This window comes from Maniola hyperantus, chromosome 19 (assembly GCF_902806685.2).
Source record: "Maniola hyperantus chromosome 19, iAphHyp1.2, whole genome shotgun sequence".
NCBI lineage: Eukaryota > Metazoa > Arthropoda > Insecta > Lepidoptera > Nymphalidae > Maniola > Maniola hyperantus.
The window spans coordinates 3,322,900-3,337,153 of NC_048554.1; the positions used below are offsets into that span (position 1 = coordinate 3,322,900).

The 14,254-nt window shown below is 37.7% G+C and overlaps 2 protein-coding genes across 2 annotated transcripts in view; both read left to right on the forward strand.

The window, feature by feature from the left end:
• LOC117991257 (solute carrier family 25 member 16-like) overlaps positions 1-14,254 on the forward strand; it is a 128,347-nt gene that overhangs the window by 93,741 nt on the left and 20,352 nt on the right. The window lies entirely within an intron of this gene.
• LOC117991269 (low density lipoprotein receptor adapter protein 1-like) lies at positions 1,013-14,176 on the forward strand. The gene is made up of 6 exons (XM_034978845.2): positions 1,013-1,189; positions 7,533-7,706; positions 9,674-9,779; positions 11,399-11,570; positions 12,254-12,316; positions 13,362-14,176. Exons 1-6 carry the CDS (start codon positions 1,141-1,143, stop codon positions 13,440-13,442), a joined length of 645 nt encoding a protein of 214 aa, XP_034834736.1. The 5' UTR covers positions 1,013-1,140; the 3' UTR covers positions 13,443-14,176.

A 14,254-nucleotide genomic window follows, 5' to 3' on the forward strand; every position in this document is an offset into this window, starting at 1 on the left:
TAGATTGGGTTCGCAAAATATTATTATTTATTACTAGCTGATGCCCGCGACTTCGTTCGCGTGGATTTCATCATCATGATCAACCGATCGCCGGCTCAATACAGAGTACGAGTCTCCTCTCAGAGTGAGAAGGGTTTTGGCCATAGTCTACCACGCTGGCCATGTGCAGATTGGTAGACTTCACACACCTTTGAAAACATTATGGAGAACTCTCAGGCATGCAGGTTACATCACGTTGTTTTCCTTCACCGTTAAAGCAAGTGATATTTGATTACTTAAAACGCACATAAGTCCGAAAAGTTAGAGGTGTGTGCCCGGGATCGAACCCCCAACCTCCGATTAGAAGGCGGAGGTTCTAACCACAAGGCCAGGCAAGTTCTAACAACATGGATGGCTCCTGCAGCAGCGTGTGGATTTAGTTTAATAAAAATCTTTTTGATTTTCCGAATAAAAAGTATCCTCTGACTTTTCCATCTTATAACCAAACTTCAATATCATCATCGCCTCACTACTGAGCACGGGTCTCCTCTCAGAATGAGAAGGGAACTTCAGTATAGGTATGTATTTACTTATTCCCCTGGGCTTCATTGGCTGTGCTATGATCATCATTGTCAATTGATAGACGTCCACTGACATAGGTCTCTTATAGGGACTTCCACACGCCACGGTCCCGCGCCGCCTGAATCCAGCGGTCCCCTGCGACTTGATCAATGTCATCTGTCACCTAGTGAAGGGTCTTCCTGCTGCACTTTCTGTTGGGAGGTCACCATTCTAACCACCGTGGGACCCTAATGTCTATCGGTTTGTCAAACCATGTGCCCTGCCCATTGTCACTTCAGCCTCGCAACCCATTGTACTAGGTTGGTTACTCTGGTTCTCCTACGAATCTCCTAATTTCTGATTTGATTATTAGCCATGCTATAGGTACATTAAATAAATTGCGCATAAAATGTATCAATGCGTAAATGTATCTACGTATTATGCTATACAATCTATACAACCGATCGTTCCTGCACCTCATGTAGTATATCCTACCAGAGGGTTGAACGCGTCGCGAACTTGCAGTTATCTGTAGACCACGCGCGGAAAAGCTGCGTGCTAAAGTTAAATAAAAAAAGTTCGACAAGTAAATAAATAATAATGACCACGCTCCTGAGAAGAATGTGGAAAAATCATTCGAAACACAAAAGTAAGTTAAGAATTATTATTCTATTCCGTTATTTGAATGGTGACGGAATATTTTATTATCAAATCAAATAAGAATTATATTAATTAATTTTAGAAAATAAACTTAAATCTAAATCAAAACTTTAAAATAATAATAATCTAAAACCACATCGAGTTTAAATTTATTTTTTAATTTTGTACTTAGCAAAGATAGAAATGAATATTTTACATGTTTCCCTCTGCTAATAATAATAGATTTGAATTTGTATTTTCCTTAAAACTATGTACTTACCGTAGGTACGTAACAAGAATCATACGATTGAGTAATTTTATTTGGTCACCTAACAGTAAAAAGAAAAAAATTAAGAAATGGACAGGGAAGCACATATCTCTACAAAAACTCTACCATTGACTTTTAGTTTTAATAGGTACTTACTTTTAAATGTTTTTTTAAATTAATGTCTTTTAAAAGTAGGTATACTTACCTACTTTTACTACTGTAACTACTGTACTGTTAGTACTGTAATTTAATTTATTATAAGATTGGTATTTAGGACGTTTAGAATTTAAAATAGTTTATTTCTCAACAAGAGAAAAATTCGTTTATCTGAGAAACGTTTTTAATCGATTTTGTCCTGTTCAGTTTTCGGTCAATTAATTAGACTAAATAAAAAATATAATCGCCGCTGGACTGGAATACCGCAAGACCGTGGCGTATGGAAGTCAAGAGACCTATGTCCAGCAGTGGACGTCTATCGGTTGATGATGATGATGATGATGAATTCAGAATCATAAGTCATCTTCTAGGTAAGCTTGCTCTACTTTAAGCTGCATCGTCACTTATCTGAATGCTGATTGCAGCCGAGCGATGGTCAAAAATAAACATAAGTAGGTACCTACTTACTTGAGAAACTTTTTACCAATTAAAAAAGTTGCAAAATGCCTAATTACTTACACTCACGTCATTGGTTAAGTTTCTCTCCATTAACTTAGGAATTAGAACTCGCAACACGCGCCTTACTGGGAGATTCTCGGGATTGGAAAAAACTTGTTGTGTCAGTTTTCTGTAAGGCGTCGATCCACGTTCCACCGGTCTAGAGTTCTGAGTTCTGCGTTCCGCTGTAAGCTGAAAAGATAGCGGAACCTGATGGTTGATGTTTGATTCAGCATCTACCTTATCTGCTTTAAACTAAGGTCTCATTCTTTATTGACTCCTAATTAATTCATTCTATACATTAATTCATACCTGCGTAAAATTGATCGCACATCTCACTGGCGCGGCGCGGTAGTGAGGCGCGGGCGTAACGCATTTTTTATTTGATGGATTGTTCATAATATTAGGTAGGTATAATAAGAGGTAGGTACAATACGTGCTTTTCTTTAGCATAATTGGCTCATGCTGTTAGATATTATGTACAGATCGGGTTACCCAACTCTCGGTCAGTAGCTTCGCAGAGAGCCGCCGGGACAACTTTTTGTGGTCATCGAAAGCACGTTAGGATACGCGGTACCTACCAAACACGCGTGCCCGGTGTACCAACTCAATTTTGATTTTGGTCCCACGGGATTAAAAAAAAATAAAAATCGATCAAATGCGAGTTGGACTCGCACACGAAGAGTTCCGTTCCGTACCATCATAACTATAAGATAACAACTCTTTCTAATTTTTTACATGGCAATCATTTTGAAATTTGTATTATCTAGTAGCTGATGCCAGCGACTTCCTCCGCTTGGAGCTAGGTTTTTAGGGTTCCGCACCCGGAGGGACCCTGTAACTTAAGCTTCCGCTGTCTGTCCACTGGTCTGCCTGTCCGTCTGTCCACCCGTCTGCCTGTCCGTCCGTTTTTCTGTCAGTGGTTCGATTTCGTGAACCTTAATAGGTAGAGAGTTGAAATGTTCACAGAATATGTATTTCTGTTGCCAACTTAACTAGCTTATGCTCGCGACTTTGTCCGCGTGGACTACACAAATTTCAAACCCCTATTTCACCCCCGTAGGGGTTAAGTTTTCAAAAATCCTTTCTTAGCGGATGCCTACGTTATAATAGCTATCTGCAATCCAAATTTCAGCCCGATCCGTTCAGTAGTTTGAGCTGTGCGTTGATAGATCAGTCAGTCAGTCAGTCAGTCACCTTTTCCTTTTATATATTTAGATATTATACGTGGCAGAAAATAATGTACTTCGACCCTCATCTTAATCTTATTATGAGTAGATCGAGAAAGTGTTTAAGGTTTAAATCCAAATCAGAAAGAGAAAATATCTAAATCCCATTATTTAATAAACCTAGTTAAATGTTGATGCGTATTGTATCTAACTTCCTACAATTCTAGTTTGATCGACAATACACATCCTTTCCAAGGTTAGTGCTTCCCTACAAACTGATAAGCTTACTACTACACTTAGTACTTATAAGTAGTTACCCACACTATCCAAACCGTAGGTGTCTTGCGTTTAGAAATAATTATCATTTTGTTTGTTTTTACGGTTCCGTACCTCAAAAGGAAAAAAGGAACCCTTAGAGGATCACTTCGTTGTCTGTCTGTCCGTCGCGTCGTGTCTGTCAAGAAAACCTATAGGGTACTTCCCGTTGACGTAGAATCACGAAATTTAGCAGGTTAGGTTTTATAGCACTAGTAAAGGGAAAAATCAGAAAACCGTGAATTTTAAATTACTTATCGATTAAACTAAAAAAGTACGTCATTATGATGTAACGTCACATTCCAGTATTTCATAGAATTTCGCATACTAAGCGAGTGTTTTGACGTTTGATAAAAAGTTATTGATTTGACTAGTTGTCAAATACCATATTGCGATGTATGAATCTATATATGTACTACACATTATCTACCATAATATATCAGCTATCACGATTAAATAACAGATGAGGGTAGATGTTTCTGATACCGTATCTCCTACCATCTTAGTGAGTGCCTAAAAGAAACCTAAGTGTCAAAATAAAAAAAAAGTTTCTAGCACGAGCGGCGCGGCGCGGCGGTACGCTGTGCGTTGGTAGATCATGAAAGTTCAGTCAGTCAGTCACTTGTCAGTCAGGATTATAAATCACTTATATATCCACGATCAAGATCGCGGCCAGGCGCAAACCCGTCACAAATTAAAAAAAATATTTATGGTCGCAACAACATGTCTCTATAGAGGAGGTAGGCTACACCGTTATTCCATCGCCTAGAGTCCATACAGCGGCCAAGAAAAAATAATATAGGCTTTGACACATTTTATACGTGCTTTCTACGAAGGCACAACCTGCTCACTTCCTTACTTTCTAGTCAACAGCCGCTTATCAAAGGTTTATGAACGCTTTAATTATAACTGCGATACATCTCAATCCGTTATGATTTATTTGCACCTATAATAGTTTGATGAACTTATACGGTTTGTACTCACAAGGGTCGAGGCAGCGCCTAGCGATCGCTTAATCATACACACGGACTATAGTCGTATAGTGGTCATACACATTGAGGCGAGACGCAATACGCATTGAGATTTGAGGCTTTCACCTAGCCAATTTTGTTGTTTATTGTCGCACTCAAAGGAGATTAGCTAAGATCTAGATAGAGCGTGCGTATTGCGTACGTATTGACTCCGCTCAGACTAGCTACAATTTTATGAAGGAGATTATGCTGTTTTTATTGAAGATTTGTACAAAGATTGGTACCTACAGATTTTTGGGCCCGTGTAACTTGACACATTTTAGAGAAATTTGGAAAACCACAGAAAGGTAGGTACAGATACATTCCTATTTCTAGAACGTCTGCAAAATTTCAAGGCGAGTTTTATTGGTTAGTAAATATTCAAATAAGAATCAACATTTGTTTAGAGTGTGCTACGAATACTACTGTTAATTTTGCTGCGTAATGTTTTTATCTTTTAAATACTTAAATATCATGCGCGTCCTAGACTCGTCGATAACTTCGCGGCAGCTTACAGTAGTAGATAAAACAAATTAAGAGATCAGATTGGGCATAACATAATGGTCTTCCGATACGCTATTACGCCTAATACTGACCTTTGGCCTATTTCCCTTATCTCCAGACTGACCTGGATAGAGCTGCGATAAACATTCTATAGCGTTTTATTTGATAGGATGCTTTTTGCGAATAATTTATACGGACCTACTTATACGGAGTAGATCAATTTATCATATTATCGTATACCTATAAGTTTATATTTAACTAGTTAGGTACTTATATTATCAGTAAAGACAGGGTTTACTCGGCGACCGCTATAAATAATCACGTTCAGGGGCTATCATCTGGAATCATTATCTCAACCCATCGGTCTCCTATCAGAATGTATGACCCCTTCAGTTAAGGGAACGTTATGGATATATCAGATATGCAGATTTCCTCACTCAGTTTTCCTTCACCGTTAAAACTGTCGTATCACGCGAGCGGTCGGCCACAAGAAGCAAGCAGTGACGTTTGTGACGTGTCACGTGTGGTGACCACCAGAGTCAACCGTGTGCAGCGGGTCCGTATAAAATGTATGAAAACTACAGGAAATAGGCCGGTGGCGGCGCTTTATGGTTGTCGCGTGTGTCGAGTAGAAATCGTCTGTGCGTGTGGCTCATGTTGTGTGTGTGGGGCGGTTCAGAAAGGTTAAAGCGAGCCCAAGATCGAGCCTCAAGCTCAGAGGCTAGCAATTATAGTGTAACTTTACAAGCTGCTAACTTTGTAGGGAAATCTTTCATGTGTGCACACTCAGTCGACCGTCGCGAGTTGTCACCAGGCACTGCTTCTAAGTTTAAAACGCAAGTTTACGTTACTCCGAAGTCCGATGCTGTCACGATTCTTTCCATAAAAAAATGCACTCAGGGTGAACGTTATATTACTTTAAAAAGAGCGTTTACACTTTGTACATAGAGTCTAGGCTTATTAAACTACTTAATTCTTATTATTTAAACTTTCAACGGCGCCAAAGCTGATAATTTTCGTGCGCAATCATTTAGCAATTATTTATTGCTCTAAAACTGTTGATAAATAGGGCTTTGATAAAATTATAAGCCTCGTAAAGTATCGGGGTGCGTTTCAAACAGCAATTAAGTATTTTAATTAAAGTAGATAACCTAGACAGAAAAACTATCTACTTTGTTGATTTTTGAGACAAGGAGTCGGACTTTTTAAGTAAGAGGATCTCTGATTTTCTTTGGGGCTTTTCTAGTTTTTTTTATTTTCCTGATTTTATTATAAAATACTATACCCATTCCCACAAATGAATTTCCCAGTTTCACGAGGCGTGGCGTAGGAGTTGCAAGTTTATTACGGTTCCTAGTTTGTCTGTCGTGGAAATCATCTTTTTTTGTAACGGAGAATGTTATGTCTAACAAAAATTATGTTATTGTAAATCTTCTTCGTTGCTATAAATTAAATCTGTGCCTAGTCGTGGATTAGTCAGCTGCCTGTTTCACAACGATAATCGATTGGACGGACAATTATTACGCTCGATTTATAATGATAGTTTATTACTAATGGTGATAATATTATGTTATTATGGGGCTATAAAGGAAATCTTGGCTACTGCGATTAACTTATCGCGGTCGTTGGCTATGATTTGAACTTTCTACTTTGCAATACAAGTTTTTGCTCGCGAGTTTTTTACTTCAAACTATCAAAAACTTTGTATAAAGTATAAACTTTTATACTTGAGTAAGTAAGTACATTTAAGTATAACTAGTTTACATCTTCATCTTATTTTTAGCATCTTATTTTTTTTCTCACATATATTATTTTCCTTCGCTCATAGTAAGTATATCTATATCATTTCTCTCCTTAAAGGCTTAAACTATGTATGTTTCAACGATCCTAAGTGTGTATGTAGGTAAGTAATTAAAGAACCACACTTTTTCTAAACATCCAGGCTAGTTAAGGCTTATTTGTCTCAATGTATAAAATCAAACAGCGCGGCTGGGCATATTTTCAACTCTGGTGGCGTCGTAGGCAATAGCTACGAAATTATTTTAGAAATGGCTACGAAAAATCGGAACAAAGTATTTCTACATCCATAGACGTTTTTATTTCTGTTGAAATTACGTATAGTACGCGACAGGTCGGGATGGCAATATGAGGCGGGGGGATGCCCCGCAAACTCTCACGTCACCCGCGCTCGTGCGCACCGGGTTAGCGCCGGGGCTGTGCGGGTGTGCGGGGCGACCCCACCCTGGTTACCATCATGACCTGTCGCGCATTATAGTTTACCTACCTTGTTTAGTTAACTTGAACTCAGTTAAGTACCATATTATATTCTGGAGATTTCGGTACTTTACCAATTCAAAAAAGGCTAAGCATTTTCCTTTGGCTATGGATAAAAAAGAAGAGAAAAAATGTTAAATAGTATTTACATTTTTTCAGAGCTTTGCGAGGAGTGGGCTCTAGCAGAATGTGAAGGGGAGGGTTGGTGGAGAGAAGCGAAGGATGGCAGAGGCAGTATGGAGGTGCGGTACGCGGGTATCGCGCCCGTAGAACGCGCCGCTTCTGCACCTGCTACGGCACTTGCAGTACGCTCGGCGCTTCATACTGCTAAAAGTAAGAAAATACCAATCTTTTCTGGAAATATCTAGTTTTATGTGTAGTGAACTCTCGCCTACTTACTGTGGTCTGTGAAGGAAGGTAGATATAGTACGGAGATATAGGACGGACGTGGGCATTCCTCCCGTAGAACGTGCCGCTTCTACGCTCGCTACGGCACTTGCAGCACGCTCGGCGCTGCACACTGCTAAAATTAAGAAAATTACCACTTCTTCTAACATCAGTTTTATATTGTGCCCACTGTGAAGGAATGTAGAGGTAGCAGTTAGCTGTGGCCCTACCGCGGTTGTTTGACAGCTACAATGTCACGCCCGCAATCATCTCTGATTGGTTAATGCTCGCTCACTATTGGCCACAATGCATTGTTGCAACAAGAATCGCCCAAATTCAGCCAATCAGAACAATTGAGATTGTAATAATGATTGATGCAGGTTTTAGACAATCGCCCTACAGAAGATTATGAATTGCGATACGTGGATATTGCCCCCCGTAGAGCGACCTCTTCTTGCCCACTACGGGCGGCGTTTCACAGTGTGAAAATTCTTCTTAGGTAGGTACTTTTCAGACCTCTGTGTGAAATTTACACTGATAAAAATAAGATTATAACTAGTTTTATTACGTAGTTTGTATATAGGGGACTCTCGCCTCCTGTGAGAGAAGGTTACCTAAGTATAAGTACTTATTGTGGCTAATTCCATTGTACACAATCTCTAAACTACACTAAAATGGCACGTCTAAATATATTGCTATCCCTTTCATAATGTTGCTTGCGGAAAAGGATAGCATTAGATTTAGACCTGTTAATTTAGTTTAGTTTAGAGATTGTGTACTAGAGAATCGGCCCCATTATTTTTCTAGAGTTTTGAAATAAGTGATTTCTGTATTTAAGCAATATAGAAGTAGGTAAGCTTACATTAATAGTACTTACTTATCTACTTACGAGTAGATACAATTTGATTGTGTGCTTTTGTACAATGCGGAAGAGAATATCATTGGATTTTTTGCTAATCGTCCGTTCAAGGTTTCGTGCAAAAATGATATTGGCACCGATTCTAAGCACAACCTAATTTTAGAGTATTCGCACCCTCTTCTTACTATTGTAATATGAAAAGGACAGAAGCAGTTTGACATTTCTAAATTTAATTTTTAGATGGTAAAACCAGTGTTTTTAGCACGCACTCGCGAACCTACTGTTTAAATTTGTATTGTGCACTAAAATTTAGAGTCTTTAAATGTGAAAGTCATGTTCCGTTCCTTTTTTAGCATTAGTAAAAAGAAAAGGATGCAGATACTCTAAATTTAGTTTAGAGAGAGACTAGAGAATCGGGGCCATTGTTATGTAAAATATTTTGTTCCTACACAATGTCTGGTCTTCGGTGGTGCAAAGGTGAAAGATAACCGTTCAACGACAGATACTATAGGTAAACAGGAAATCGTTTGCAATAATTTGAGGCTAAAGCTATGTAGTATGTACCATACCTACTTACTGCTTACTTATACTTAACTAATTTTTGAAAATTTGAACTGTACTACTGAACGTGTATCGTCCTTGATGCTACGACTAGAATATTACCACAGTTTTACGATTTATCAGTTATCTCATAACTAGCTTATGCTCGCGACTTCGTCCGCGTGGACTACACAAATATCAAACCTCTATTCTACCTCTTTAGGGAGTGAATATTCAAAAATTCTTTTTTAGCGGATGTCTACGTCATAATAGCTATCTGCATGCCAAATTTCGGCCCTATCAGTGAGCTGTGCGTTGATAGATCAGTCAGTCAGTCAGCTTATCGTTTTCTATATTTAAATATAATATGTTCTTTCATAAAAAATATCCTTCCTCCGAAATTACTAATTGGATTTTTTGGAATCTTCAAATAAAACAAATACCTACCTACATACTGAAATTAAATTAAGGTGATTTTAATAAAAAAATATCTTATTTTTCATTATTTTTTCAGCCTTGAATAAAAAGTTGCAGAGGGTGAACCTGGACATCAGCCCGAAGGGCATCCTGGTGTCCGATGCAGAGTCACAGGATAATGTTCTCAGCGTTTCTATTTATAAGTAGGTCCACTTTTATTTTCTACTTATCCAATTTTTTTTTAAATTTATTGACTAGCGCTTGGCCGCAATCAAACCTGCCGGTAAGTGATGCAGCCTAAGATGGAGCGCGCTTGCCTAGAAGATGCCTATTCACTCTTGACTTGAAGTAAAAGTGAGTGGAGAGGAAAACCGATGCCGGAAGGGCGTTCCATAGACAAATCGCTTCGTACGTGTCCGTGGGATTTTGACTACGTACCAGCTGGATATCTTGACTATGCCTTGCGATACGATCTTAAAAAGTGAAGGAGGTTTCACAAAGCACAAGAGAATTTGTGTATTATCTATAACTCGTAAGTAGTAAGCTTGCGAAGCGAAAAAATAGAAAAGAATATATTTTTATTCAAGTAAAATTTTACAAGTGCTTTTGAATCGTCAACTAGTTTAATTTACCACTGGTTCGGAATGACGTTCCTACCGAGAAGAACCAGCAAGAAACTCGGCGGTTGCTCTTTTCAAGTGATGAAAGATTGCTGACTCTATGTTGACGAGTTACGATCCAATCTCAGCTCGGCATAGACACTGCCGAAGTCGCGTAGTCACACTTCGTATTAACAAAATATAGATCGATAAATCACCCACTGCGCATGTTTAAGGTCAGAGCCGTTTTTTAGTAAAATCAACAGCTGCTACCTAAATACCCAACACCACACAACGTCACATAATTTCTCCAAGATACATTTTACTTATAATTATTATGTAGACTCTACAACACACATTGCATAGTATAGAGCACATGCATTACCAAATTAAGCTAATCATTTTGAGTACAAAGTTTCAGTACAATAGTGACGCGGTAGATAAAAATAAAATAAAAATCTTTTTTATTCGAATAAACTTTTACAAGTACTTACGATTAGTCGGATGCATCTACCACTGGCTCGGAATGCCTAAATAAATAATTCACTAAGTAATCAGATATTATTTTGACATGATTTATTTATCACAAGGTACAATGTTCTTTCAATACGACAGGCAGGTCAGGTCAGTTCAGTTCAGGAGATAAAAGAGTCAATGATTTTTCTGCTGTTACATAAATAACGCGCAGATCGGCGTTCTTTGATAATTAATGAGCTTCTTATTGTGGCTATTCATAGAACATATACAGGATGTTTTTTTAATTAGTCTGCTTATTTTGGCGACTCGACCTTCTCGTAGCAGTTGTGAGTCGGTGAGGCTGCGATCTGGTAGGTCCCAGGTTCATTGAGATGATAGTCTAGTGGTTAAAACGCAACTCAAACTTTTCAAAAGAAAACATCAGAAGCAAAACTGCAATGTCTGAGAGTTACTTATACCTAGATACCTACTCACATAATATTCTCAAAGTCTGCCAATCTACCTTGGCTAGCGTGGTGGACTATGGTTTGAAACTTTCTCGTTTTGTGAGATGGCCACGATGGGTTGAGAGTTGAGACTTGAGACGATGATTTCGTTCGCGTACCTAATTTATATAGCTCTTGGGTTTGGGGTAAGAATTTTCGGAATCGGATCAATAGTTCCGGAGATTATAACCCCTTACATTCAAAATTACAAGCTTTACCTCTTTACAATATTACTTAGTAAGATTCCCGTATGTTTTCAAGGATCTCATACTGCTCCGCGGATGCAGCAAACGCGCGCGTTTTCGCGGTGGTCGAAGGCAAAAGCGCAGGCGGGGAAGAGAGTCACGTGGTGCACGTGTTCGTATGCGCGCGGCGAAAGCAGGCCAGAGCACTCGCACTCTCACTTGCACACGCCTTCAACGATGCTTACCAGGTATTTTTGATGAAAATTTATTGTTAAAAGTCGTTTCACAATTACCTGTACCTATACCTGCTGTGTCTCAGGGTGCCTACTCCTCCTCCGTCTTATGTGTAAGTATTTTTAACAAACTACAAATATCTTCGTGGTAGGATTCTATCCCGAATCCGTCTGGCTAGCGACCACACTCCGGTCGTAACCAGCCGCAAAGCATCCCATGCGTTCCGGTTGCGAGTAGTTTTCCCCTTCCCATCCTCCCAAATGGTGTAATAGCTGTGGGTGCGTCAATCTGAAGACTACCATTGTTTCACAATTCGTCAAATTCTTGAAAAGCCGGTAACGCATTGATGGTTCCTCCGGTGCTGCAAATGATCATGAGTGGCAGTTATCTCTTAACATCAGGTGACCCGCCTACTCGTTTGCTCGCTATTTTTACATTAGAAAAATAAGCGAAAAATAAGCATGCAATTTGTCGTAAGTTTATTTAGTTAGTACTTAAATATACTTGCACCTACTAGGAATATTCTAAGTGGTCATATAATTTGAATTATTTCTTCATAATGATCAAATCCACTCAGTTCTTTGAAATACTCTCCAAAAATTAAAATGTTAACTTATGGCACAATGCCTTTCTCTACCACTATAGTACCTAATTACAAATTATCTGTACGTACGGTGATGATAGATTAAATTTTCAGGCTTGGCAAGCAAACGAAGCTGCCTCTTTAAAATCGGGCGGCCAGCGCCTTGTAACGCCATGGGTAAGTTAATTTTAGTTTTAAACTTGACAACAAAGTGTATGAGCATTGCCATACATTATACTACCCGCTATTTTTACGATCGTGTTGTTGCTTGCCACCGCGCTGTGCCGAGAGATAAAATTAGTTTAAGTTTCGTTACTATAATTTCTCATTAAGTGAAATTTGTATATCTGATTTCTTTTGAGAATAAAATTCTTTAACCACAAACTTGTTTTGTATTGAATCACTAGCTGATGCCCACGACCTCGTCCGCGTTAATTTAGTTTTCTGAAAGTTAGCTTAAATCGGTTTTGGTTTTGTATTACATATATTATAAATGTATATTATTAGGCTTATTAGCTATATTCATGCAAAAAATCACGCTGATCCGTTGCTTCGATACAGCGTGATTGAAGAAAAAAATATACAAACCAATGAACCAACAAACAAACACACTTTAGCATTGATAATATGGGTGTGTGGCGTGATTTCTAAATTTGCAAATATTTTGCAAACTTTAATACCATCGGCTGTCTGAAGGGTCCAGTGTATCATAAGTTCTGCTTTAGTCAATTAAGTTTCATGAATAACAGAGCACAGATATTTTATTGTGCTAATAAATATATTCCTCCTATATCAATATGTGCAAACATCAGTCATCGCCTTAAACGGTACTTACAGCCGCACTCAGAGTCGCTGATCGTTACTTAAGATTGAGTTAAAACGAGACAGATTTATGTGAGAGATATCTCTGTCTCGTTTTAACTAAATTTAAGTAACGATTAAGCGACTCTGAGTACGGATGTTAGAACACTAGGTTATTCGTCACTTACACTCACAGCAGTGACTGCGGCAAAACTGATAGCTAAATATAATGGACTCCCAATAGTTAGTACCTAGTCGATTAAAATTATGTATATTTAAGTATATTAATGAGTCCATTCATATAAATTGACTTTACAAATGTATATTTAAACAGTATACGTAGGTACACAGTCCACACTACGATAATTTATCAATAATGTTTGGAATCAATTTAATAAGAATACTTATTCAATATTTCCAGGTCCATTTTCCCGACGAATCGGACGAAGAAACTGAGAATGAACAATGGAACGCGCCCGCTCCGCTTGTGACTTTCGCCTGAACCTTAATGATAATTAATATTTTATATAAGAATTTTTAATCCTCAAATAAATCGTTAACTTAGGAATAAGTTTGATTTTTGATAGCTTATGAGAAATCTGCCTGTATTCCTAAGTTAGCTTATCTACGGATTGAAAAATAAACTCTAAATTAAACAAAACTCTGGCCTAAGCTTTAAACATTAAAATTAAGGTATCTATAACTAATAATATGAAGTACCTAAAGAGAAAATATAAGTTATATTTTTAATACCTAAATATGAAAAAAGATAGGTATAAAATATAAAAATGAAAACATAATATACTAGGTACAACGTTATAACTAACGTTATAGTATAAGCAAATCCTGAAATTAGTTTGTCCAGAATCAGTGACAGAATCGATTGCAATCACTTTTACACCGTGTTATATTTTGAAGAAGAAAAAAATACTTTAAAATCCTGCAAGTTTGGACACCTAGTTGAATGATCACACGCACACCAGCAGGGCGATTGTCTAAAACCCTGTGTTACAATAAAAAACTATTTGCGTAGGTAGGTACCTATAGCTACACTAAACTAATTATCGTTGGATAGATATAATACATAATTGTTAAGTTAATATTTATAAATAGATACTTAAGTATGTATAATAATTATCTATGTATGTTATAAAGGTTTAAACATATTACCTGGGTATAATATACGTATAAACAAATTTTGTATCGATATTAGATATATATTGCATATTAATTTGATTTAATCGTTTTGTTTTAATAAGTAAGTATACAATTAAATTGTTTTTTGTTACCTATTGTACTGATTGTATTCGGATA

Bases quoted from the DNA above. Each gene is read 5' to 3' on its own strand.
- LOC117991269 (XM_034978845.2), top strand. From the start codon at position 1,141: ATGACCACGCTCCTGAGAAGAATGTGGAAAAATCATTCGAAACACAAA. The intron at 1,190-7,532 runs GTAAGTTAAGAA...ACATTTTTTCAG, and splicing joins AAATCATTCGAAACACAAAA to AGCTTTGCGAGGAGTGGGCT. The intron at 12,317-13,361 runs GTAAGTTAATTT...CAATATTTCCAG, and splicing joins AGCGCCTTGTAACGCCATGG to GTCCATTTTCCCGACGAATC.